The sequence below is a fragment of the Schistocerca gregaria genome, chromosome X (assembly GCF_023897955.1).
Source record: "Schistocerca gregaria isolate iqSchGreg1 chromosome X, iqSchGreg1.2, whole genome shotgun sequence".
NCBI lineage: Eukaryota > Metazoa > Arthropoda > Insecta > Orthoptera > Acrididae > Schistocerca > Schistocerca gregaria.
In genome coordinates, this window is record NC_064931.1 from 562644869 (window position 1) to 562671553 (window position 26685).

General features: G+C 40.5%; 1 protein-coding gene across 4 annotated transcripts in view; it reads right to left on the reverse strand.

Annotated features, from left to right (window-relative positions):
- Positions 1 to 17028: 17028 nt before the first annotated feature.
- The window catches only part of LOC126298970 (calcium uptake protein 3, mitochondrial), a 613695-nt gene continuing 604038 nt past the window's right edge, over positions 17029 to 26685 (reverse strand). For all 4 annotated transcript variants that reach the window (XM_049990590.1, XM_049990588.1, XM_049990589.1 and 1 more), the window contains 2 exons: positions 17480 to 17637; positions 17029 to 17255 (listed from right to left, as the gene is read on the reverse strand). In XM_049990590.1, coding sequence (XP_049846547.1) covers positions 17184 to 17255; positions 17480 to 17637 — 230 coding nt within the window. In that variant the 3' untranslated portion in view covers positions 17029 to 17183. The remainder of the gene's footprint in view (positions 17256 to 17479; positions 17638 to 26685) is intronic.

Below are 26685 nucleotides of genomic sequence, written 5' to 3' on the forward strand. Positions count from 1 at the left end.
TTTACTTACCCTTAAGATTTCAAAATTTGTTGGGGAAAAATGTTAAAACTTGTTTAGAAATCAGTGACTTTCATTTGGGGAAACTTGTGGCAACCCTGCAGACCAATAGGAGTGACTGATTGGAGTGTAAGGGATGACAGCTGTCAAAATGCGGTTACCATCATCATTTACAAAGTAACTGCAGGTACCTTTATGGCATGTAATTATAATTGTTGGGCTATTTGATACAGTTGTTGCGTGTGCTGATTTTCAGTTAGTGTCTGGTATCACTGTAGCTGTCTACAAGGCACTCTGTATGCCAAAATAGAACTCAACAACATAAGTCAATCACACTTATGATAGAAAAGGCTCTGGTCTTCCATATCCACTGCCTGTATAAATCTTTCTAGTTGATGCTACTTGGGCAGCATGGGTGTCTTAATTGTAACCAACACAAACAATGTGTAAGTATCCATAGGTGTTACAAGTAATGTAACTTGTTGACACTGCCATAAGATTGCACTGATGTATGCAGATGTCAAAACGCAGAATTTGAATAATGTGAGCATGGCCTGGAATAGCTGATAGCTGTCATGTTTGCTCCTAATTGAGAGCCATAGAATGTGTGTGTGTTTGTTTGTTTTATGACAGTAGGACACTCCTGAATGATGAGTATAAACCTGCATATCAAAATTTATGCGTAATTGTCGAGAGTAGTTCCTTAGAACTTAATTGGTCGAGACCATATGCATTATTATATCTGTACTACAGCCTGTACTTTCAAGAGAGAAACCTTCAAGTGAAACATTCATGTCTCGAAAGAAGTAACACTAATATTCCTCACCTGGGCCTAAACTCACGCAACAGAAATTAGGGCTCTTACAGAGGCATATAGACAGTCATTTTTTCCCACACTCTATTTGTGATTGGAATGGGAAAGGAAATGGCTAGTAGTGGTGCAGAGTACCCTCCGCCAAGCACCATGTGGTGGCTCGCAGAGTATCGATGTAAATGTAGATCTGTCTTGACAGTGTCATGTGACAATAAGATTCACTAAGAACCAGCAAATATCGTGTACAGCCCTAATGCACTTCATGTATTACCTGTTTTGTGTAACAGACATTAAAAGCATACATTTTAAGTTATTCTGCTTAATTGATCCTGGCCTGTCAATTTTTTTTTTTTCTTCTTCCAACAACCTCAATACCCCTCTCTTATATTTTCACGTGATATGTAAGTTAGCAGCTTTATGATGATTATCAAATGAACACTGCCAAATACAACCTTATCTAACTTCCTGTCAGAACTCTGTACTAATCCACAACTTGAATGTGGTCCCTTGCTTGCTGTGGGCAATGTTCTATCTTCAAGATGAGAAGGTGCATTGAGTCATGTCTGGAAAGATCAGTCCACAAAATGCAAGGGTCCAGTGTGAAGTTCCCATATGGCAAAAATATTAATCTGTTAAGAAGAGCCACAATAGTGATCACTGCTGCTGCTGCTGCAGCAGCAGCATTCGAGCTTAGTCTACTTTCTGAGTCTTAAGACATACTTCAGTCTTCGTGTAAATAATTGTGAATTATGTATGTTTGTGGTATGTGCATTCTCTCTGCTTGCGTAATTGCAAAATGGCGATTCAAGATAGATTACTGGCTGAATTTTGACTTAAAGGATGGATGAGCCAGTTTGATTCACATTAAAATATCATACTCATTGGTTTCCACAGAAGTCTTGACAGCACACACCCCCTTCAAACCTTTTCAATACTAATTTCATTGTTGCTTCCAATAAAGATCAGGTTGCTATCAAAGCCAGTTGCTGCATTTTGTCACAATATTGAAGTCAATCGACTAAAATATAGTGCACCAAGATTCTTACACTACAAATTGGCCAGAAGAAGAAGAAGAAGAAGAAGAAGAAGAAGAAGAAGCAGCAGCAGCAGCAATGAGTGACAAATCCTACTGGGAGGAGGTAGAATTGTTAATTTGAGAAAATGTTTGTTGACCATTTACACCAACCTGTAAAAAACTGACTAATATGGAGCAATGTAGTTGGAAACTCCTGGCCTGTGCTGTACATCATCCATAGTCTTTACGACATGTATAAATTAGCTCCCTCAGTAGTTCGACTACTACAGAGAGAGATATTTGCAGACTGGAGTGCAATATGTGCTACTGTAAAGAAAGGTTTGACAATGATTACAGTGCAAGATGTCAAACTATGCAACAACTATGCATACAGGTACCAGCAAATGACTACAGCCAACCTGAGAGATGAAACACATTGCTGTACCTGTGGTTCCAGCCAGATGTCAAAACTAAGTGCAATCTATGGAGTTGAGGCCATTTCAGATTGAATTATGTGAGGGAAATTACATCAACATCACCAACAATGATCAACTTCTCCAGGGTCTAGTCAAATCTGAATACTACTTTCTGTGGAATTGTATGCTTCTAATTGTGAGCTGAAAATTATATTCAAATTTTCAAAGGCCATTGTGGTGGAGGCTGCAAATGGAATATACATCTGTCTGAGAGGTATCTATGACACTTTTTGAAATTGTCAGTTTACCAAAATGCAGCAACAATCATTAGATGAGACTCCTTGTGGATATCACTGGCATTCACAGGCAGTGGGATATTGGAGCTTCAGATTGAAGAAGTTGCTCCAACAAGTTCATACAATAAGGATTGCTCTGGATGACTGTCTACCATTAAAAACAGACTTTTTCTGTCGTTATCAACGAGAGAAGTTCTAATCAAATATAGATGCTCAGCTCTAGTAAAGTGTAAACAGTTACTCAACCTCACAAAAGTAATCTATATGCGAGCAATTATCATAATCATGGGCAAGGAGAGCTTTGGATCTCCATTTGCCATGCAGACAGCTACAACTCACCCCTATGGAAGTGTGAAAATGCACAGTGAAACTAGTCATGAATGGAGAATTATGCTACTCTACCATCATTGACTGCACACAGGAAGCGTACAATATCCATCTGCCAGCAACTCTTGGCTTGACCAACTAACAATGTTGGCCATTCTGCATCAGTTTTTGAGTGCATTCAAATCTGTAGTGGAGACAAGGTAGACTAGACAACTCAAGGTGAATCAGTGCTCATATAAGGCATTGCCCATTGAACAACAAATAATTCAGAAGGAAGTGGGGATGATGATGTGAGAAGATATAGTTTTGGTCCTTCCCTCTGGTCTCTGAAAACACCTCATACTGTATGAAGGGAGTGAAGTACACCAATGCCAACTACTGGCAAATTGTTGATGAGGCAGACTGGGAAGACTGCTTTCATAGCACCTGATGACTTCTATGAGTTCAAAGTTACACTGTTTGAAATGTGCAATGCTCCAGTTGCCTTTGAATGCATGATGGACAACCTGTCTTTGCTGCATGGATGACACTGTTGCTCTCAAAGATGTTTGAAGAATATCTAAGCTGTTTTGATAACTGTGTTGAAGTCTGTCCATGATGACTTCGAAGGGGGGGGGGGGGGGTATCTTTGAACACCTAGTTCATGAACACAAGCCTATCCTGATCCAGAAAAAGTAAGCACTTTAGCAGATTTCCCAACTTCTTGGCACATTCATGATGTGAGAGACAGACACACAAGGAATTGCTTCAGGGAGACACCAATTTTCTTGGAGTGAGTAGCAAGGAAGATTTTCTGTTTCCTTAAGGTGGTGGAGATATCATCAGAAATTTTTGACAAAACTGCCAAGATGGGACTACACATCAATGCAACTGTTTAAAGGATATACACAGTTTTTGTGCAAAGCCAGGAAGGTGCAAAAAAATGTGATTGCTTTACCTCCAGAGTGATCTTCAGGTCTGAAATCAGCAAATTCTGACCCTTTTTATATATGGCAGACCATCCGCTATTCTGACTGTACACCATTCTTTATGCAGGCTGACCACTCAGAAGGATTCATCATGATTGGCCAGATAGGCACTGAAGTTTCTGAAATACATGAATGGCAGTATACAAAAATGATCACGAGCACATGGATGCCTTTTGTAGACTCCATTGGGGAGTAAAATCTGAGTGCTGGGGATATCTCAGCCATTGCTGTCCTGGTGAACTTTGAAGCTGAACAAAGGGAAGATCCTGTATTGCTCAAGACTACAGATGTGTTAGATATGGAAGCAGCTATCAATGATAATTCAAATCAAGAGAGGGAACAATGCATAAAAGGAATTACAACTCACCAAGGTGGAAATGGTTGCTTGTCATCCTACCTCATATATGGCAAGCCATATGATGTATTTTCACAATTTTCTGACATCTGTATTTATATTTGTATTTCTTTATTGGTTCTGTAAATCGTGTTTAGGTACATATTTTTCACAAACGATGTAGGACATCAGGTCATTTGGGATTTGAAGAGACCCTTGACAGAATCAGAAATGGATATAAGTTAGGTCTCTACTGTTCTTACTGACATTATGTAAGCCAATACTGTTTTGCCAGTGACAGAACTATGAGAATCATTTACTTCAGGACATCTGGTACTCATTCTTTCTGCCGTCACTATATTTCATCAGTTTGAATTAACATTTTGGGGAGGCTCATCAATTTAACAAATGGAGATTATGCATAGTAGTGTGCAATGACTGCCTCGCCCAGGCAGCCGTCACCAAGGCTGTACATACTACCAAAGCTCTGGTAATTGGCAGGTTTCTTGTAGAAGACCTAATTTTGAAACATGGAACACCATATGTAATGATCTCTGATTGTGTAAAGATGTTTCAGTCAGGACTGGTGCAGAAAGCAATTTAACAATGGATCTTCATCCACAAAATGAGTAACTGCCACCTATAGACAAATGCTCTCTCAGAACATAAAAGACATGGGCAGATGTGCTCTTGAAGTGCAGTGATGTTGAACAGAGGGACTAGGATATAATACTGCTTGTTGTGACACATGTTTAAAACACAGCAAAGCTAGACTCTACAGGTTTCACACTGCTTTTTTTTCTCTAGTCCACTGTGAAGAGGCTGAAACTACAATGGATAATCTGTTTCTTTTTCAGCCTGACAATACTGACTTGCATTGTACCAAAACAGCTCATTGCCAGAACTGCAAAAGCAAGACACGCATAACTTAGATGTTCAACATAAGGACCATGAATGTTGTAAAGCCAAACACTCACCTGAGAGCCACAACCCTGGCGGCCTAGTTTGGCTTTTTATACTGTGTGAAATATTGCACTATCAGGAGAATTATATTCTAACACTACTTTGGAGCATAGTAAATTCTACATCACTTCTCAAACTTCGGCTATGAAGTTAAGGGTGACGATTCTACACTGAAGATCCAAACTTGTAGAGATGTCCTCTGTGTCTTTTTCATGAAGTCCTACCATAGGACCAAGGTGCAAATTGATTATAGGAGGGTTTCTGATATAAGAAACATGAAAACTTGTCAGTGTTGTGCCTCAACAGAAGTAACTGGACGTTGTAGTGACTATAATGTGGTGTCATGATCAGACTGCAAGGATTCACGAGTATTGCCATAATAAGTACAACTGACCAGTCCTAGGTCCAGAAAGCTTCACTCTACTTCGGAACAATGGATCACTGTTATGTGAGGAGGGGGGGCAATGCCACATGCAGTATGTCGTCCCATGTTGTTGTGCTTAAAATCACTGCTTGGCGATGTTCAAGTCACCATTTTGATTCTCACCTCCAGTAATTATCTATCACTTATTTTTCTCTAAACAGTTCTTGGAGTTACTTATGTATTAAATATTGTAACTGAAGGATTTGCTGCAAAAAGGAGATATCTCTAGTTTTCAACATTTTTGGAAAAAACTTTATTTAAAAAAAAAAGTGATGTTCTTTGAGGTTTTTACATACAGGGTGGCAATTATTGAACTATATGAAAAAAAATTTAAATTAGTTACAAACACACTTTCATGTAAATGTCGCTACAGATATTCAGATTTATGCTATGCTTGTCATCATTGGCGATGATGTGGCGCAGACGATTAGCGAAATTTTGCATGACCCGCTGAAGTTTCAGAACACTGATGCTGTGGATGACCTCCTGAATGGCTGTTTTCAGCTCAGCAATGGTTTTGGGGTTATTGCTGTACACCTTGTCTCTAATATAGCCCCACAAAAAGAGTCACATGTCTTCAGATTTAGAGAATACAGCAGCCAATTGAGGCCCATGCCAGTGGCCTGTGGGTACCCCAGAGTCAGAATGTGGTCCACAAAGTGCTCCTCCAGGACATCAAACACTCTCCTACTTTGAGGGAGTCAAGCTCTGTCTTGCATGGACCACATCTTGTCGAAATCAGGGCCACTTTGGATAATGGGGATGAAATCGTCTTCCAAAACTGTCACATATTGTTCGGTAGTCACTGTGCCGTCAATGAATATCACACCAATTATTCTGTGACTGGACATTGCACATCATACAGTCACCCATTGAGGGTTAGGAGACATCTAAATCGTGAAATTCAGATTCTCAGTTTCCCAAATGTGCCAATTTTGCTTATTGACAAACCCATCCAAATGAAAGTGGGCTTCATCGCCAAACCAAGCCATACTGAACATACTAATTCCCATCATGTCCTGTGGCCAACCATGCAGTTTAAGCATCCTAATGCAAACTGTTCAAATGTTATGAGAATTTTATTTCGTATAATTCAATAATTTCCACCCTGTATTAGGGCAATATTTATGCTCCAAATATATCTTACAGACCTCCTGGCATATGCCTCATATCTGCCTCTTTCTTGTGACAACAGACGTTTTATCTATCTTAGGAAACAGATTTGCATGCAAAAAGAATCAGTCTAAAATCATGACATTTTATTTAATGAAAACTTTAAGCAAAACAGATTTATTTTAGTGCATTGGTTGCCTGTAGTCCAACATAGGACTACTTATTTTGTGTGATGGTGCAAGTGCCATTTCATTACATTAAGAAACCATCCATGTGTTCTTATTCTGTTCTCAATAATAATAATAATAATATTTTTTTCTTTATTTTGCCTTGTTTTCTGGATGACATATACTAATGGTAATCAAGTTGTCTATTTACTTATCCAAGCAGGTGATTTTAAATTCTCATTATTCACTATGTAATTTCTTGATTACTAACGATGACAATCTAATCATCTCATTTAGAAACAACTATCTGAATAAAAATTCAAGAATTAACACTTAGAGAAACCACATAGAGGTCAAATTTGAGATGAGATAGTAAGTACCTCTGAATGTACTGATATACCTCTGTTGAAGGCCCTTTGGTTCCTCCTTTCAGCAAGCAAATATTTCAGTAACCAAATGTTACAAAAGTTATTAGTAATTAATGTTTTCAATGTCTAGACTGTTCCATTGTTAACACTGCTTATTTCCAGGATTTAGTTAGTTAATTTTGTTGCTCTAGTTTCACTGATTATGAAAGTGCCCACTTAGCCAAATTTGGCAGGAACTGGGTATCCCTGCAATAGTATACATTGTATTTATAATATAGTCATACAACTTTGTCAGTTTTCCAGTAATCAAAGATAGATAAAGCAGATTACTACTTGGGTCACTGTGATTCCATAACTACTAATTTTGACCTTTTTCTATTATAAATCAAAATGTATTTTCAAAACTCAACAATTATCCATACACTTCTCCATATATAGGAAGAAAGCACAAAGCTTTCAGTCAGCACTCAGTAATCAATATCTATGTGTAAAATCTGTCTTAGTTATTCATGAAGTTAACATCTCTGTGTAGCTTTTGATTGTTCAGTCTTTAAGAGTCATCACCTAAACACAAAGACCCAGACACCTATGTGTAAATGCTTTAATGAATCTGTGGTTAATATCCATTCTGTTAACACCTTTATGCCAACTGTTTTAGTAAAAGTCCAGAGACTTGCTCTGTAAGCAATTAATAATTGCTGATAATCATTTAAACTGTGGGTTCTGGACAATTACTGTGTGTATAGACAAGGGTGGTAAATTCTGTCTTGAGATTGGTGAGTAAGTACACCATCATCATTTAAATTTGTTAATTGGAGCTGCTAGCCTCTGTTTTGTGAACTGTATACAAAGTCAACACAAGAGACTGATCATTGTAATGTGTTTTGAAAATAATAAATGTGGAAAGGGTCGACTCATATCTCAGCAGTGTTGTGTCAGTTGATTAAGAATCTGATTACTAGACTAAACTCTTTTGGGAATAGTGACACTAAGATTTCAAAGCTACTGACAGATTGCCATTATCACAAGTTAGTCAGCTGACGAAAGGAACCAAGTTTTAACAGAGGTTATGACTGAAACAAATTTTCTGCTTTTCCTGAATAGGAATGCGATTGCAGTTTGCACCATATTTGCTAGAAGTGTTCCTTATGCATTAACATGCTTGTAATAGTCATTAGACTACAGCATCTTTTGAAAAAGCACATACAGCTGTGTTTATTAAAATAAAATACATGACAAGACTGAAAATCACTCTGTTGTACATACAAGTAACAATTATGAAATGTTCCTGTAAATGAACTACATCAGTCATTTGATCCAAATCAGAGGTAACTCCTCTTTCTCTCAACAAACTTAACAAGACAAGACAAGTAGCTCTATCTTTTGAACAACAATCAAAAGGAGATAAATCTTTCTCAGATAGAATGAAATACATTCTCCCCCCTCCCCCTCCTGTGGAGCTACCTTCTTTTTACAGCAAACCTTTCAGTCTGCTGGAACATTCTATGAGGGATGGTCAACAAAGGAAGGCATTTATTCCTGTAGCTGCTGTGATAGTTTCCTATCTGTACTGTGAATGTATAAAAAGAGCAGGTTTTTATTTACAGTGTCCATAGGTGGCAGCACTCTCTATCAGTAGGTTGGTGGTAATGCTCTATTTTGTAGGCTCTCTTTGCATTTCGCATACCAAACAATGGAGGTGACACAAGAGGGGCAGTATGGTGCAATAAAATTCAGCATTCATTTAAACCATACAGCCACTCAAATTCACAGAAATGTGTATGGTGAAGATGCAGTACCTCATGCGGCAGTGTTTAAGTGGATCAAGGACTTCAAAGAAAGCAGACTTGTCTGTGTTAAGCAAAATGGGTCTGGTGTTTCGGCTTCTGCTGTGACTGAACTCAACATCAACACAACTGCTGTGATTGTCCGTGAGCATGTGCAGATGACATTATGTAATCTCAGTGAAGTGTTGAGATTACGCATGATTATGATTATGCATGATCATCTCCATATGACCCGTGTCTGTGTCCATTGGATGCCACCTCTGTTGACTTCAAAACAAAAGGTTGTGTGAATGGACACAAGCCAAAGATGCTACATCTCTTTGCTGATGGAGGGGATGTGTTTCTGGAATCAGTTATCGCAAATCATGTAGTTTCTGGCTCAGTTCAAAACTACCTGTGTATTGCATCCACCTTATAGCCGCAATCTTGCACCCTGTGATTTTATTTTTTCATTCCCATGACTAAAGGCAAAGCTTCAGGGCATTTGATTTCATCTGAGAACTATGAGGCAGTGTTCAAGAAAAGTGCGGGAATTCTCAAGGACCTGGCAAAGAATAGCATGCACCATGTGTTGAAGGACTGGCAAAGGTGCTATAAAAAGTACATTCAAGTATGAGGTGAGTACTTTGAAAAAATCATGTAAACATTGAAATGGAATAATAAACATCTGTGAAAAAAATCAGTCTCAGTCTTTGCTGATCAGTCCTCGTATGTAGGTACATATAAGCAGGAGCACACACTGTTGATGCATGTGTGTGCTCAATAAGCATGCTTTCAGTGTAAAATTTTAGTTCTTTTTAATGACCCTGATATCCTGCCTGGTACTTCATTCTGGATTGCATGTGACAATATTCCTGCCCTGCTTTCAGTAAGGTCAGGTAGTTGAAAGTTGAATGGTTTCTCCTGAACTCAAAAAGAAAGTGGCACATTATCCTCCTAGATTCAATAGTCCATACTGATAAGTATTTTATAATGTTTGTTAATGTCTTCCCAATGCAGATGGAGATAGCCACATTGTATCAGATACCTGTATTTGTGCACTCCTCCTCAGACTTGGTAAGAGGAATGACAACTTCCTCTCTCTCTGTTAGTTGGAGTACTCTCCTTCTGCCCAAATTCTGTTGAAAAGGGTGACAAGAATTTGTTTATGTAGTCCTTATACTCTTCAGCATTTCGTACACCACTTCATCTGTCTCTGGTGCTGGTAAAGTTGTGGCAGTATCTTACATTATTTTGTGAAAGTAGCTTGCTATTGTTTGGTAATTGTGTGTGTTGTGGTTGTGAGAATACCAATATACTGTATATCTATCACTGAGGATACTCTACTACCATTATTCTCCTCACTACCTCACATACTTTCACAGATAGTATGAAACAGTTAATAGAGTTTACAAATTCTTGTCATGATCTTTTGTTCTTGCTTAGACAATGTGACAAGCTCTCTCTTTCTACTGGGAAAGGTTCAAGGTATTTTTTTAATTTTTTTATTTTCAATAGGCAGTGTTGGAATCTTGACAGAGCTGACTGTCTATATCTGATCACTGAATGACACTTATCTTATTGCTAGAATAACACAATTCTGGAATGTTTTCCTGGGTATTTCAGGAATCTTATGGATGAAATGAGTGATGTGATCCCTGTCCCAAGTGTTATATTTCTGTTCAGATAAAGAGAGTTGGTTCTGGTAAGCATTCATTTTGGATTCTTCCTTTTGGGTAATGCTATATATGTGTGGCAAGTTGTCCCAAATGGGGAAATGGTTACTGTAACGTAAGTCATCAGCCGCTTCAGATGGCATTATAATGTTTAATGCTGGAGAATAGAGAGATAGATAAGTGGCTAAGAATGATTATGTTGCTAAGATAAGGTGTGTTGCTTTCTTGTAGCCAGAATGTATGCACAGTAATGCAGAAGCAATCCCTGCAGCAAGTATAAGCAGAGCCCCACTGTACATGAAATTAGAGCCCCACTGTACATGATGTTCATTGAAGTCTCCAAGAAGGAGAAATAGGTGGGGAAGGTGATGAACAAGGCCTTCAAGTGCTGTAACACCAGTAATATTGTATAGCATAATGTACAAGGATCACACAGTGATCTTTGAGGGCATGTCCATTTCTGTAGTACTGCATGAAGGTCTGTGGTTAGCCAGATGTTTGCTCTGTCTCCTTGCAAGCCATACTTCCTGTTTTGTAGACATAAGGATAGTCAAATGAAAATGAGACAGATGGAAAAAAGTAAGTAAATTGGTAATTATTTCATAAGTAACAACATAACTGTCAATTCAATTATTCCACTCTGAGGCAAGATGCTCAGTACCTTCATGGCAAATGTTTGCGGTTACCGACAGAACTGTGATCGTTCCCAGGTGTGCACCTCTTCATATGGTGCAAACTGAAGGCCACAAACATCTATCTTCAGGGCTTCAAAACCACGTAAATCACATGGGAACAGATCAGGACAGTATGAAGGATGTGTAAGTGTTTCCTAGCAAAACTACTTGGCAACACGTGGGTTGGCATTATCACACAAGACAATGATGCCATCTGTCAACATTCCTGGATGTTTGGACCTTATGGCATGCTTAAATTTTTGCAAAGTGTTCACATAATATTGTGCATTAATTGTGACACACTGTTCCAGAAAGTCAATGAGAAGAAGGCCCCTGCAGTAAAGAAAAAGGTCATCGTGATTTTCCCAAAGTTAGCATGCCTGTTATTTCAGCTATTTTGCAGAAGTTTTGCTGACAGGCCCTTACACTGTCTCCAGACAGTCTTGATCTCTGCCCATGCAACTTCCTTATCTTTGAGCCCTTAAAAAACACATCGCGGCTGTTGATTTTCTTCAGACAAAGAGGTGTACACCTGAGTACAGTCATGGTTCTGTTGGAAACTGCAAACATTTTTCCATGAAGGAAATCACTGTCTTGTCTCACAATGGTGTAAATACAGTAACAGCAATTACTTTTGAAATAATAAACAGTTCAGTTACTTTCTTCCATGTGTCTCTTTTTCTTTTGACTGCCCCTTATAATTAGCACAGGGACCTGCATCACAAACTTAACTACTTCAACACAGGTCCTAAAATTGTTCATGCTCCAACTGAGAACCGCATGTGTAACAGAATATCCATCCCATGTGTCTCCCCATGGCTGAAACACTTTTTTATGGGGTGGGAGTGGGAGAGATTTAATATTTGACACTTCACCCCCCTACCCCATGAAACATGGATCTTGCCATTGGCAGGGTGGCTTGCGTGCCTCAGTGACACAGATAATCGTACCGTAGGTGCAAACACAAGTGAGGGGTATCTGTTGAGAGGCCAAGCAAATGTGTGATTACTGAAGAGGGGCACCAGCAGCCATTTCAGTAGTTGCTGTGGCAACAATTTTGATAACTGACTGACCTGGCATTGCAGTATCAACCAAAATGGCTTTGCTGTGCTCGTACTGCAAACAGCTAATATTACAGAGGTAAAATAGTCCCCCCATTCAGATCTTCAGAAAAGGACTACTCAGAAAGATGTCATCATCAGGAGAAACAAAACTAGTGTTCTACAGATCAGAGTGCAGAATGTTAGATACCTTAATCAGGTGGATAGGTTGGAAAAATGTAAAAAAGGGAAATGTAAGGGTTAATGTTAGATATAATGGGAATTAGTGAAGTTTGGTGAGAAGAGGAACAGGACTTCTGGTCAAATGGATACAGCGTTATAAATACAAATCAAATATGGGTAATGCAGGAGTGGGTTTAATAATGAAAAGAAAATAGGAATGCAGGTAAGCTACTATGAACAGCACAGTGAACATATTATAGTAGCCAAGAAAGACAAAGCCCACACCCAACACAGTAGAAGTAGATTATATGCCAATTAGCTCCACAGATGATGAAGAGATTGAAGAAATGTATGCTGAGCTAAAACAAATTATTCATATAGTTATGGGAGATAAAATTTAATTGTGATGAGTGACTGGAATAAGAAAGTAGGAAAAGGAACAGGAGGAAAAGAAGTAGGTGCATAGTGACTGGAGAGAAAGGCATGAAAGAGGAAGCCACCTAGTAGAATTTTGCACAGAGCATAATTTTATCATGGCTGCTGCTTGGTTTAAGAAACATGGGAGAAGGTTGTATGTGTGGAAAAGACATTGCAACACTGGAAAGTATCTGACTGACTATATAACGGTGACACAGAGATTTTGGAACCAGATTTCAAACAGTAACACATTTCCAGTGGTAGATGTGGACTCTGACCACAGTTTATTGATTATGAACTGTAGATTAAACTAAAGAAACTGCAAAAAGATAATAAATTAAGGAAATGGGACCTGGATAAGTTGAAAGAAATAAAGGTTGTTGAGAGTTTCAGAAGGAGCATTACACAATGGTTGACTAGAACAGGGGAAAGCTTTACAGTAGAAGACAAATGGGTAGCAGTGAGCGATGAAATAGTGAAGGCAGCAGATGATCAAATAGGGAAAAGACAAGGCCTGGTGGAAATCCTTGGATAACACAGGAGATATCGAATTTAACTGATGAAAGTAGATAATATAAAAATGCACAAATGAAGCAGGCAAAAGGGGCTACAAACATATAAAAAATGAGATTGACAGGAAGTTCAAAATAGCTAAGCAGGAATGGCTAGAGCACAAATGTTAAGGATTTGGAATCATATTTCACTAGAGGAAAGATAGATACCACCTACAGGAAAACTAAGAGAGACTTTTTGAGAAAAGAGTAGCAACTGTATGAATATGAAGAGCTCAGATGAAAACTAGTTCTAATCAGAGAAGAGAAAGGTGAAGGGTGGAGGTGCTATACAAGGGAGATGAACTTTAAATCAGTATTGCAGAAATGGAAAAAGATGTAGCTGAAGTTGAGATGGGAGATATGATAATGCGAATGAATTTGACAAAGTACTGAAAGACCTAAGTCAAAACAAGGCACTGGGAGTAGAAGACATTCCATCAGAACTATTGATAGCTTTGGGAGAGCCAGCCATGACAACTATTCCATCTGGTGTTCAAGATGTATGAGACAGGTGAAATACCCTCAGACTTAAAGACTATAATAAGTTATACTTGCAAAATAGCAATTCAAATTATTTGCAGAAGAATGGAAAAATTGCTAGAAAATGACTTTGGTGAAAATCAGTTGAGATTCTGGAGAAACATAGGAACACACAAAGCAATACTGGCCCTTCGACATATCTTTGAAGATAGATTAAAGAAAGGCAAGCATACATTTATAGCATCTGTAGGCTTAGAGAAAGCTTTTGACAGTGTTGACTGAAATACTCTCTTTGAAATTCTGAAGGTTGCAGATGTAAAATACAGAGAGCAGAAGACTATTTACAATTTGTACAGAACCAGATGGAGTCAAGGGGTTTGAAAGGGAAGTAGTGGTTGACAAGGGAATGAGAATGCTGTAGCCTATCACCAATGTTATTCAACATTGAGCAAGCAGTAAAGGAAATCAATGAGAAATTTGGAGTAGGAATTAAGTCTCAGGGAGGAGAAATAAAAATTTTGAGGTTTGCTGGTGAAATTGTGATTTTGTCAGAGGCAGCAGAGGACTTGGAAGAGCAGTTGAATGGACAGGCCAGCGTCTTAAGAGGAGGATAAAGCAAAACAAAGGTAATAGAATGTCATCAAATTATATAAGGCAATGCTGAAGGAATTAGGTTAGGAAATGAGGCACTAAAAGTAGTAGATTAGTTTTGCTATTTGGGCAGCAAAATAACTGATCACAACTGAAGTAAAGAGGATATAAAATGTAGGTTGGCAATTTCAAGGAAAGTATTTCTGAAGAAGACAAATTTGTTAACATCAAATATAGGTTTAAGTGTTAGGAAGTCTTTCGTAAAGGTATTTGTATGGAATGTAGATATGTATGGAAGTGAAAACAAGGACGATAAACAATTTAGACAAGAGGTGAATAACTTCTTCTTCTTCTTCTTCTTCTTCTTCTTCTTCTTCTTCACACTCATATACAACTAATTCCAAGTGAGTGTTGGTGTGTTATGAGAACATAGTGGCCATTATCTATGTCGTTGTGGGGTTCCCACCTTCCCTAATCCTACAAATTTGTTAACAGTGTATTCTGAATTCTTATGTCATTTTCAAAATGAACTCAGCAAATAAAATTAAAACAAGAATTTTGTAAGGATCTCACCATGGACTAATGTCATAAAGGTTGGAAAAACCATTTTCATCAAAATCTGGAACAAAAACAAAGACATTGTCTGGAAAGAGGATACGAGTGTCAGAATGTGCACAGATTAAGATGATGTCCAGCAGAAAGGTGTGGTAAGTGTGTAAATGCAAAAGATAGAAATGTTTTGATGGAGTTGACTTGGCTCCTGCCATGTACAGAGCATCTCTTAAAAGGAAGAGAGATTTTATTCTGTGCAATATGTTAAAATGTTTATGTAACTTAATTTTAGAAACATGTGTTTTAAAGTCATTGATATTAGCTTTCTGTCTGAACAGAATACAAGTTAACAATTTTAACACTTGTCTTGGTAGTGACAGAATATTGCTCTCTATTCCTGATCAGTATGACCTGGGCAGGTTAGGTCATGCATGTTCTCATTATATGAGGGTGTGCTGAATAGTGATTCCTCTGATTTTTATATGTGAGAACTCTTAAAGCTTTCTAAATACAAAAAAATGTTAATAACAATCTACAATTTTATTTCTCAACCAAGTCACCCTGGTGCCTAACAAATTTCTCCCAAAAGGAGACCAGTTTGTTGATATCATCAGTGCAGAATGTCTAACTTCATTGTCAGAGCAACAACCCTACCTCTGCTTGCACTGATTCATCACTATCAAACTGAAGTCCTGGAAGGTGTTCTTAAAATTTTGGGAACAGATGAAAATTGCATGAGGCCAAGCCGGGACTGAATGGAGGATGAGGCATGACAGTGAATCCTAGGTGTCCAATTGGTACAGTTGTTACAGCACTTCTGTGTGGTCTGGGATCATCACACTGAAGTTGAGGGTGCTCCATGTGTAGTTTCTGCAGTTAGAAACTCCATTACAGCACACTGTTTCTCATGTTTCGACATAGTTACATTACACACTGCCATGTTACATCCTACAATTCAAAGCCGTCTAGTGACAGATAGTTGCAACTTGCACCAGCAAAGTAGAAAAGTTGACAAAATAATATGTATGACACAGAATACCTCAATGAATACTGGGAACAGAATAAAGATTTGGAGGCAATACTTTTCCACACACCCTTGTACTGTGACCGAGATTCAACTAACTGTCAGGAATGCCTCAAGGAAAACCTGACAAGGCTGGACTGACTCGTCTGGAGCAATCAACAACAAATCAACAAGTGGAAACATAAAAGGAAATGACAAGAACAAGGAAATGGACACATGGCGATGGCACTACAGAGAAACAAAATCCAATGAGTAATCGAGAGAGAGAGAGAGAGAGAGAGAGAGAGAGAGAGAGAGAGAGAGAGAGAGAGAGAGAGAGAGACATAGCATAAGCAGAGACCAAGAATCAATCGTGTGTTATGACGATGAAACAGTAGTAAAGCGAACATGGCACTGAGATGTGTAGCTGCACGACTGATCTCACGGGATGGCCAGATGCTCTATCTGGTTTATGAAATGGTGTGTGGTGCTGTGGCAAAGTGATGGAAGTGCTGACGGTTGTAAAAGCTCTGCCTGGTGCCCAAGATCCAATTCCAGACTCCACATGAGGCTTTCAAAGACATCCAGCTGGGATACCAGATAATGTGTTAAAAACTTTCTTTGTCTGAAGTGCCTCATACAGTTTCTGTCAAACAACTTACATGATGAAACTTCATGCCAATTCAGCAATCAATCAGATTACTTTTGTTAGTCTTTAATGTTCTTGATGTTGCAACATAACTTGATAGCAGTAGAAGTTCTTTGCCAACTGGTAATTTCAACTGAGATTTACAGAAAATTTTTAATGTGGTAGCTGACTTTTGAGAAAAATTAAAAGGATAAAAAATTTGTCACAGTCATTTGTGGTGGAACAATAAGGAATCTACGGATTGTGTTTCTCATCATTTATTTGGCAATATAAAATACAGGAAGAAATAAATATATTTACAAAAGGATGCACAGTTCTGCTGTTCACAAGGTATGGAAGTTTCAGAAAGGAGTAGTCATTTTAGCTGCCATTAATGTAGATTTTGTGATGAAATGATTAAACAGGGGCTTTCATTTCATTCTTCACACAGTTTTTGAATGCCTCCCAGCCTTCATTCTTTGCATATGACTGTAACAGAAACAGATGTCATTAATTTAAAAATATGAATGAGGTAAATACTATCTACTAGTAGTTACTTTGCCATTTACATGCCTTTTCAGTCAGCACCTGACAATAGAAAAGGATGGAAATGTGATTGAAACTATAACAAAGCTTATGAAATATTGTTTTAACTATTAAGAAAAATAATAAGATACCAGAAAACCTATCTGATTCCAACTTCTTTTGCATACCTTGAAACCTCTATGAAGACGATCCTTCATTATAGCAATAAATTCACGGTAACTCAGTTGTCCATCACCATCTTCATCAAATATTTGAAATACTATATGAACTAGATGCCGACTCAAATTTGTTCCAGTGCATATTTTCACTGCCCTGTGGAATTCATCTGAAATTTTAAAGTAAATAATCAAATATATAAATGTTTAATTTGAAAAATGATCATACAAATGTCTTCTATAATTCTGCTGTTATTTCCTTCCTTCAGATATGAGGCTGGAATGAATTTTTTTGTTTGTTTTGAAATAACACGATCTTAAAAACCTTACAGATTTTTCACATTGGTCTTTATGAATGATATAAAACATCAGCTTAAAGTATATCTGCTTATCACATTGATTTTAACAGAAGTGGTTCAAGAAATCCCTTCTGGTATTTCTGAAAGGATTATTCCAACATTTACTTTAACTGATCAAGAAGAATGAAAGCAAGTTAAATAAGGATGTGACCTGATGTACAGTAGAACAGAATTAACCCCCCCCCCACCTTCACTCACTTACTGATTGTCAAGTACATCATCAGATGTGTATGTTCGGTCTTAAATGTAACTATAATGACTAATTCCACAGGCAGAATGATTATTCTGTAATAATTGAAACTTTTCATTTTTATTTTTTTGTTCTCTTACATGGTGTGATGTTTACTTTGTTTTTGGCAATTTGGAATTTACTTTGCACTGTAAGTTTTTAATACCACAATTCACATCAGTATGTCTCATTGTGTAACTTCAGTTCTTGGTACATGAAGTGTCATCACATTCTGATTTATACCCACTGTTAACAAAGCTACACAAATTCCTTCCATTTATAAATCTGGAAAAATAATCTCCTAGGTACCATAGTTTTAGTGGAAATGGATTTGGTCATTCATTGGTTTGAAATTTTGAATTTTGAAATTGTACATCTACATGGTATTGTGAATGAGAAGACATTCCAGGAACTTCAATGATTATTTAATAAAAAAATAATTTTGTAGTGTAGAGAAGTATATACACTGATGAACCCAAAGATTGTGGCCACCTTTGTATCACAATTCAGCAGCCATTCTGCATGACGTGGTTTCACCAAGTCCTTGGTAGGTTTTCGGAGGTATGTAGCACCAGACATTGACACACAGATCACACAATTCTTATAAATTGTGAGTCAGTGGTTTACGGGTATGGAGCTAGTACCCGATAGCATCCCAAATGTATTCCATCATGTTTAGATCAGATGAATTTGGTAGCCAAGATATCAACCTGAGTTCACTATCATGCTTCTCAAACCATCAAACCACAACAGCCTTGTGACATGGACAGTTTTCTTACTGGATGATGCAACTGCTGTCATGAAAACTGTCAAGTGTGGAGGAATGTAGGTTGTCCACAATAATGTTAATGTAGTCCACAGCTGTCCCATGGAACCCCAGGTGAATGTCCTCCATAGCAGTATACTGCACCAATTGCCTGCATCCATGGCATACTCCATGTTTCAAGCAACTATCCACATGAATTGTGGCTCTGAACATGAACAGTGACCTTGTGTAACAAGAAACACGATTAATCTGACCAGACAACACATTTCCATTGATACATGGTTCTATCCCAATAATCCCATGCCAACTGTAATCTTTATTGATGACATCATTCAGTCAATGTGGGAATAGCTTTGGGTCACCTGCTGCGCAGCACCATGTTCAACAATGTGTACTGAACAGTGTGCTTTGAAACACTTGTGCCTGCACCAGCACTGTACTCTGCTGTCACATCTGCCACAGATTGCCAGCCACCTATCCTGCTTTACAGAATAGGCAAGCTTCTGACCTTAACATTCTGTGATGAGGTACCTTTGTCCACTACCTTGTTACCTACTTGTGGTACCCCAACCACTTTTCATAGATGTTCGTGAAAGCAGCACATAAACAGCTGACAAACTCCAGCATTTCCAAGATGTTCATTCCCAGCAGGGACTGAGCTATAACAATATGCTCTTTGTCAAAGTTGCTTATGTCAATGGATTTCCCCATTTGTGGCCTGCATCTTCGCTAGAATGATTCCTTGCTCACCTCTGCTCCACATAAGTATTTTCCTTGCCACATCACATACCCACAACACCACCAGGCTGCATCAGATCTCACTGGAGTTGGGGCAGTGGTAATTAACTTGTGGACACTCATTGTACGTAAATAATGGGGAATATTTCTGTTGTGATAGTGCCACGACATTTAACAGTGCCGCCACAACAGTACCCACAAACGGCGATAGAGGCGCTCCGCAAATTGGCTGAGCGCGGGAGCGCCACCTAGCTACGAATGGCGCCGGCCGCATGTCACGGCACGGCAGTCGAATACGAGAGACTGAGTTGTAATCATGTGATCAGCTATTGTTTCTAAGAGAGAGTGTGAATATCCACGCAATTATTGTGATTAAAGGTTATAACACTTTTTGGCGACGAGGTCGGGATATTTTCCCTGTGTTGTGGATTTGCGTGTTCGTGACGGGGCAGACATGGAACAGCTTATGCAAGCGCTCACTGAACAACAAGCACAGCTGAAGGCAGCGATTCAGGCGTTGTCGACGTCGCTTACTCATCGTCTGTCTTCCTCTTCTCTGCCTCCATTCCCGCCTTATGACGAGGCCGCTGAAGACTGGGAGGATTATGAGAAGCTTTTGCGGCAACACTTCTTGGCTTTCGGTGTTGTCGACGCTCCTATGTGTAAGTCGTTATTTCTATCTTGGATTTCCCCTCGAGTCTATCAGCTGCTATCTCAGTTAGCCCCTCTGCGGGAACCAGCCTCCCTGTCCTTCCAAGAAATGTGTGACTTATTGTCTGCCTATTATCGAAAAAACACCCACGTCGTTGCCGCCCTCGTGGCGTTCTACCGGTGTCGTAAACAGCCCCATCAATCTTACCGGGCTTGGGCGGCGGAACTATACGGTCTGAGTAGGAAATGTCAGTTTGTCACGGACACTCATCATGAGTCTTATGCTGATTCAATGGTTAGGGATGCTATTCTACGTCTTGCTCCTGATAAAGAAGTTCGGCAACTTGCCCTACAACTGCCAAACCCGTCGTTGTCGGAAGTTCTAAGCATCGCTCAATCCTTTGAAGTGTCTCACGCTGCTGGCGCGCAAATAGACGCGTGGTGTGATGTAGGCGCGGTACAGTCAACTCTCGACAAGGACAATTTGCCTGTTGCACAGGAGAACGAAGATGTGGCGGCGGTTCACTCGCGTAAACAACGTCCCGTTGGGCCGCAATGCTCGCAGCGAAACCAGCAACCACAGAAGCCGGTTCGTTCCGTGCTTCCTTCTTGCCCCCGTTGTTTCGTACAGCACGACAGGGCAGCGTGTCCAAAACGTTGGGCCACGTGTAATTCATGTAGGAAAAAAGGCCACATTGCTTCTGTGTGTCAGTCCCATAAAGTTCCTGTCGACGAGGACGAGGCGTCGGACATGGATGTTCACTGTGTGCTTTCTCAAACAAATAAGTTGTTTGTTACTGTTCGTGTTCTGCATAAAGACATCCGCATGCAAGTGGACACTGGCTCTGCAGTAACTCTCATTAATTCTCACACGTATTTGGCGTTGGGCTCCCCTCCTTTGTCTCCAGTTACGCGAACTCTGAGGACTTATAATCAACAGAAAATTCCTATCATGGGCCAGTTTGATGCTTCCACTGCCTACAAGTCTGTTGTTCGGCCCCTCACGTTTTATGTGGTGGATCATGCGGGCACTGAAAACCTGTTCGGTTATGATGCTTTCCAGTTGTTCGGGTTCTCCATTGATGATGATGTGCACCTCATATCTGAGGACATTCCGTATCAACAGCTGGATGGATTGTGTTCTGAATTTTCGTCCGTGTTCCCTGCTGGTCTGGGTTGTGCCAAGGATTTTGCAGCCCACATTACTCTTAAACCTACGGCTCACCCTAAGTTTTTCCGGGCACGCCCTATTCCGGTGGTGTTGCGTGCACCCGTCAAGGCTGAGCTAGACAGGTTAACAGCTTCAGGGATTCTCCTTCCGGTTACCTCCAGCGAATGGGCATCGCCGATCGTGGTGGTTTCTAAACCAAACGGGAGTCTGCGATTGTGTGGTGACTTTAAAGCCACTGTCAAAGCTCAGAGCCTCATTGACACTTATCCTTTTCCTCGTCCTGAGGAGTTGTTTACCAAGCTCACTGGGGGGCAGTTCTTTTCCAAACTTGACTTATCGGAGGCGTACCATCAGTTGCCGTTGGACGCTCCTTCCAAGGAATTTCTCGTTATCAACACTCCTTGTGGGTTGTATCAGTACCAGCGATTACCATTTGGCGTCGCTAGTGCACCGGCCATTTTTCAGCGGTTTTTGGAACAGCTCACGGCTTCCGTTCCCGGCTGCATAAACTATCTGGACGACATTGTTGTCACGGGAGCCTCCACTGCAGAGCACCTTCGTAATTTACGTTCACTGTTTCGGGTTTTGCATTCGGCTGGGTTGAGGTGCAATCTGGACAAGTCACAGTTCTTCCAACCTTCCATTGAGTATCTTGGTTTCCACTTGTCCCGTGAGGGTATACGCCCTCTCCGTCAGCACGTTGCGGCCATTAACGCTCTACCCCAGCCGTCTACGGTCAAAGAACTTCAGGCGTTTCTAGGCAAGATTGCTTATTATCACAAATTCATTCCATCCGCAGCGGCGGTAGCTTATCCTCTGCATCAGCTGTTATGCAAAAACGTCCCCTTCTGTTGGTCCGACGGGTGTGAGCAGGCTTTTGTCCGCCTGAAGGCTCATTTGCAGTCGGCACCTTGTCTTGCCACATTCCGTCCGGGTCAGCACTTGGTTCTGGCGACTGACGCGTCACAGTATGGCCTAGGGGCTGTTCTCGCCCATCGGTATGAGGATGGGTCGGAACGACCCATCGCCTATGCTTCCAAGACCCTCAACGAGGCGCAACGGCGTTACTCTCAAATCGAAAAGGAGGCGCTCGCTATCATTTGTTGTTGTTGTCTTCAGTCTTGACACTGGTTTGATGCAGCTCTCCATGCTACTCTATCCTGTGCAAGCTGCTTCATCTCCCAGTACCTACTGCAACCTACATCCTTCTGAATCTGCTTCGTGTATTCATCTCTTGGTCTCCCTCTACGATTTTTACCCTCCACGCTGCCCTCCAATGCTAAATTTGTGATCCCTTGATGCCTCAAAACATGTCCTACCAACCGATCCCTTCTTCTAGTCAAGTTGTGCCACAAACTTCTCTTCTCCCCAATCCTATTCAATACCTCCTCATTAGTTATGTGATCTACCCACCTAATCTTCAACATTCTTCTGTAGCACCACATTTCGAAAGCTTCTATTCTCTTCTTGTCCAAACTAGTTATCGTCCATGTTTCACTTCCATACATGGCTACACTCCAAACAAATACTTTCATAAACGACTTCCTGATACATAAATCTATATTCGATGTTAACAAATTTCTCTTCTTCAGAAACGCTTTCCTTGCCATTGCCAGTCTACATTTTATATCCTCTCTACTTCGAACATCATCAGTTATTTTACTTCCTAAATAGCAAAACTCCTTTACTACTTTAAGTGTCTCATTTCCTAATCTAATTCCCTCAGCATCACCCAATTTAATGTGACTACATTCCATTATCCTCGTTTTGCTTTTGTTGATGTTCATCTTATATCCTCTTTTCAAGACACTGTCCATTCCGTTCAACTGCTCTTCCAAGTCCTTTGCCGTCTCTGACAGAATTACAATGTCATTGGCGAACCTCAAAGTTTTTACTTCTTCTCCATGAATTTTAATACCTACTCCAAATTTTTCTTTTGTTTCCTTTACTGCTTGCTCAATATACAAATTGAATAACATCGGGGACAGGCTACAACCCTGTCTCACTCCTTTCCCAACCACTGCTTCCCTTTCATGCCCCTCGACTCTTATGACTGCCATCTGGTTTCTGTACAAATTGTAAATAGCCTTTCGCTCCCTGTATTTTATCCCTGCCACCTTCAGAATTTGAAAGAGAGTATTCCAGTCAACATTGTCAAAAGCTTTCTCTAAGTCTACAAATGCTAGAAACGTAGGTTTGCCTTTTCTTAATCTTTCTTCTAAGATAAGTCGTAAGGTCAGTATTGCCTCACGTGTTCCAACATTTCGACGGAATCCAAACTGATCCTCCCCGAGGTCCGCATCTACCAGTTTTTCCATTCGTCTGTAAAGAATTCGCGTTAGTATTTTGCAGCTGTGACTTATTAAACTGATAGTTCGGTAATTTTCGCATCTGTCAACACCTGCTCTCTTTGGGATTGGAATTATTATATTCTTCTTGAAGTCTGAGGGTATTTCACCTGTCTCATACATCTTGCTCACCAGCTGGTAGAGTTTTGTCATGACTGGCTCTCCCAAGGCCATCAGTAGTTCTAACGGAATGTTGTCTACTCCGGGGGCCTTGTTTCGACTCAGGTCTTTCAGTGCTCTGTCAAACTCTTCACGCAGTATCTTACCTCCCATTTCGTCTTCATCTACATCCTCTTCCATTTCCATAATATTGTCCTCAAGTACATCGCCCTTGTATAAACCTTCTATATACTCCTTCCACCTTTCTGCCTTCCCTTCTTTGCTTAGAACTGGATTGCCATCTGAGCTCTTGATATTCATACACGTGGTTCTCTTCTCTCCAAAGGTCTCTTTAATTTACCTGTAGGCAGTATCTATCTTACCCCTAGTGAGATAAGCTTCTACATCCTTACATTTGTCCTCTAGCCATCCCTGCTTAGCCATTTTGCACTTCCTGTCGATCTCATTTTTGAGATGTTTGTATTCCTTATTGCCTGCTTCATTTACTGCATTTTTATATTTTCTCCTTTCATCAATTAAATTCAATATTTCTTCTGTTACCCAAGGATTTCTAGCAACCCTCGTCTTTTTACCTACTTTATCCTCTGCTGCCTTCACTACTTCATCCCTCAGAGCTACCCATTCTTCTTCAACTGTGTTTCTTTCCCCCATTGCTGCAAATTGTTCCCTAATACTCTCCTTGAAACTCTGTACAACCTCTGGTTCTTTCAGCTTATCCAGATCCCATGTCCTTAAATTCCCACCTTTTTGCAGTTTCTTCAGTTTTAACCTACAGGTCATAACCAATAGATTGTGGTTAGAGTCCACATCTGCCCCTGGAAATGTCCTACAATTTAAAACCTGATTCCTAAATCTCTGTCTTACCATTATATAATCTATCTGATACCTTTTCGTATCTCCAGGATTCTTCCATGTATACAACCTTCTTTTATGATTCTTGAACCAAGTGTTAGCTATGATTAAGTTATGCTCTGTGCAAAATTCTACCAGACGGCTTCCTCTTTCATTTCTTAGCCCCAATCCATAATCACCTACTATGTTTCCTTCTCTCCCTTGTCCTACTGACGAATTCCAGTCACCCATGACTATTAAATTTTCATCTCCCTTCACTACCTGAATAATTTCTTTTATCTCATCATACATTTCATCAATTTCTTCATCATCTGCAGAGCTAGTTGGCATATAAACTTGTACTACTGTCGTAGGCATGGGCTTTGTGTCTATCTTGGCCACAATAATGCGTTCACTATGCTGTTTGTAGTAGCTTACCTGCATTCCTATTTTCCTATTCATTATTAAACCTACTCCTGCATTACCCCTATTTGATTTTGTATTTATAACCCTGTATTCACCTGACCAAAAGTCTTGTTCCTCCTGCCACCGAACTTCACTAATTCCCACTATATCTAACTTTAACCTATCCATTTCCCTTTTTAAATTTTCTAACCTACCTGCCCGATTAAGGGACCTGACATTCCACGCTCCGATCTGTAGAATGCCAGTTTTCTTTCTCCTGATAACGACGTCCTCCTGAGTAGTCCCCGCCCGGAGATCCGAATGGGGGACTATTTTACCTCCGGAATATTTTAACCAAGAGGACGTCATCATCATTTAATCATACAGTAAAGCTGCATGTCCTCGGGATAAATTACGGCTGTACTTTCCCCTTGCTTTCAGCCATTCGCAGTACCAGCACAGCTAGGCCGTTTTGGTTAATGTTGCAAGGCTAGATCAGTCAATCATCCAGACTGTTGCCCCTACAACTACTGAAAAGGCTGCTGCCCCTCTTCAGGAACCACATGTTTGTCTGGCCTCTCAACAGATACCCCTCCGTTGTGGTTGCACCTATGGTACGGCCATCTGTATCGCTGAGGCACGCAAGCCTCCCCACCAACGGCAAGGTCCATGGTTCATGGGGGGCGCTTTATGCTCTAAAAAAGTTCAGCGTTTTTTTTTATGGTTCTAAGTTTCACCTCATCACCGACCACAAACCGCTGGTCTCTCTGTTCAGCCCCTCGGCGTCACTTCCGGATAAGGCAGCTCACCGCATGCAACGTTGGGCCTTATACTTGTCTCGTTTTCATTATGAGATTCACTATCGCCCCACGGCCCAGCACGCCAACGCTGATGCATTGTCGCGATTGCCGATGGGCCCCGACCCTGTTTTCGATCGTGATGAACTCCTCTGTTTCCACATTGATGAGGAAGAACGTCGTGCGGTCGAGGGCTTTCCACTTACAGGTTCGCAGGTCGCGTTGGCTACTGCGCAGGACCCGGTCCTGCGTCGGGTGATCGGTTTTGTTCAACGAGGTTGGCCAGACAGGACCAAGGGCCGGGCATCGGATCCCCTTCGCAACTACCATGCCTTGCGCCTTCGTCTGTCTGTTCGTGATGGTGTTGTTCTTCTGGCCACGGATGGTGCATCTCCACGGGTCGTGGTGCCATCCTCTCTTCGCAAAGATGTTCTTAAACTGTTGCACGGAGGCCATTGGGGTATTTCTCGGACTAAGTCCCTGGCCTGCAGGCACGTTTATTGGCCCAGTATTGATTCGGACATCGCCCATATGGTTGCTTCGTGTGGCCAGTGTGCTCAACAACTGGTGGCACCTCGTACAATGCCCTCTCCGTGGCCTGATCCAGCTCAGCCATGGGAATGGGTGCACGCCGACTTTGCTGGCCCCTTCCTCGGTACTTATTGGCTACTGTTGATTGACGCCTTCTCGAAGTTTCCGTTTGTTGTTAGATGTCCATCGCCCACCACTGTGGCGACGATGCTGGCCTTGTCCAAAATCTTTGTGCTAGAAGGTCTTCCATCCACGATCGTCACGGACAATGG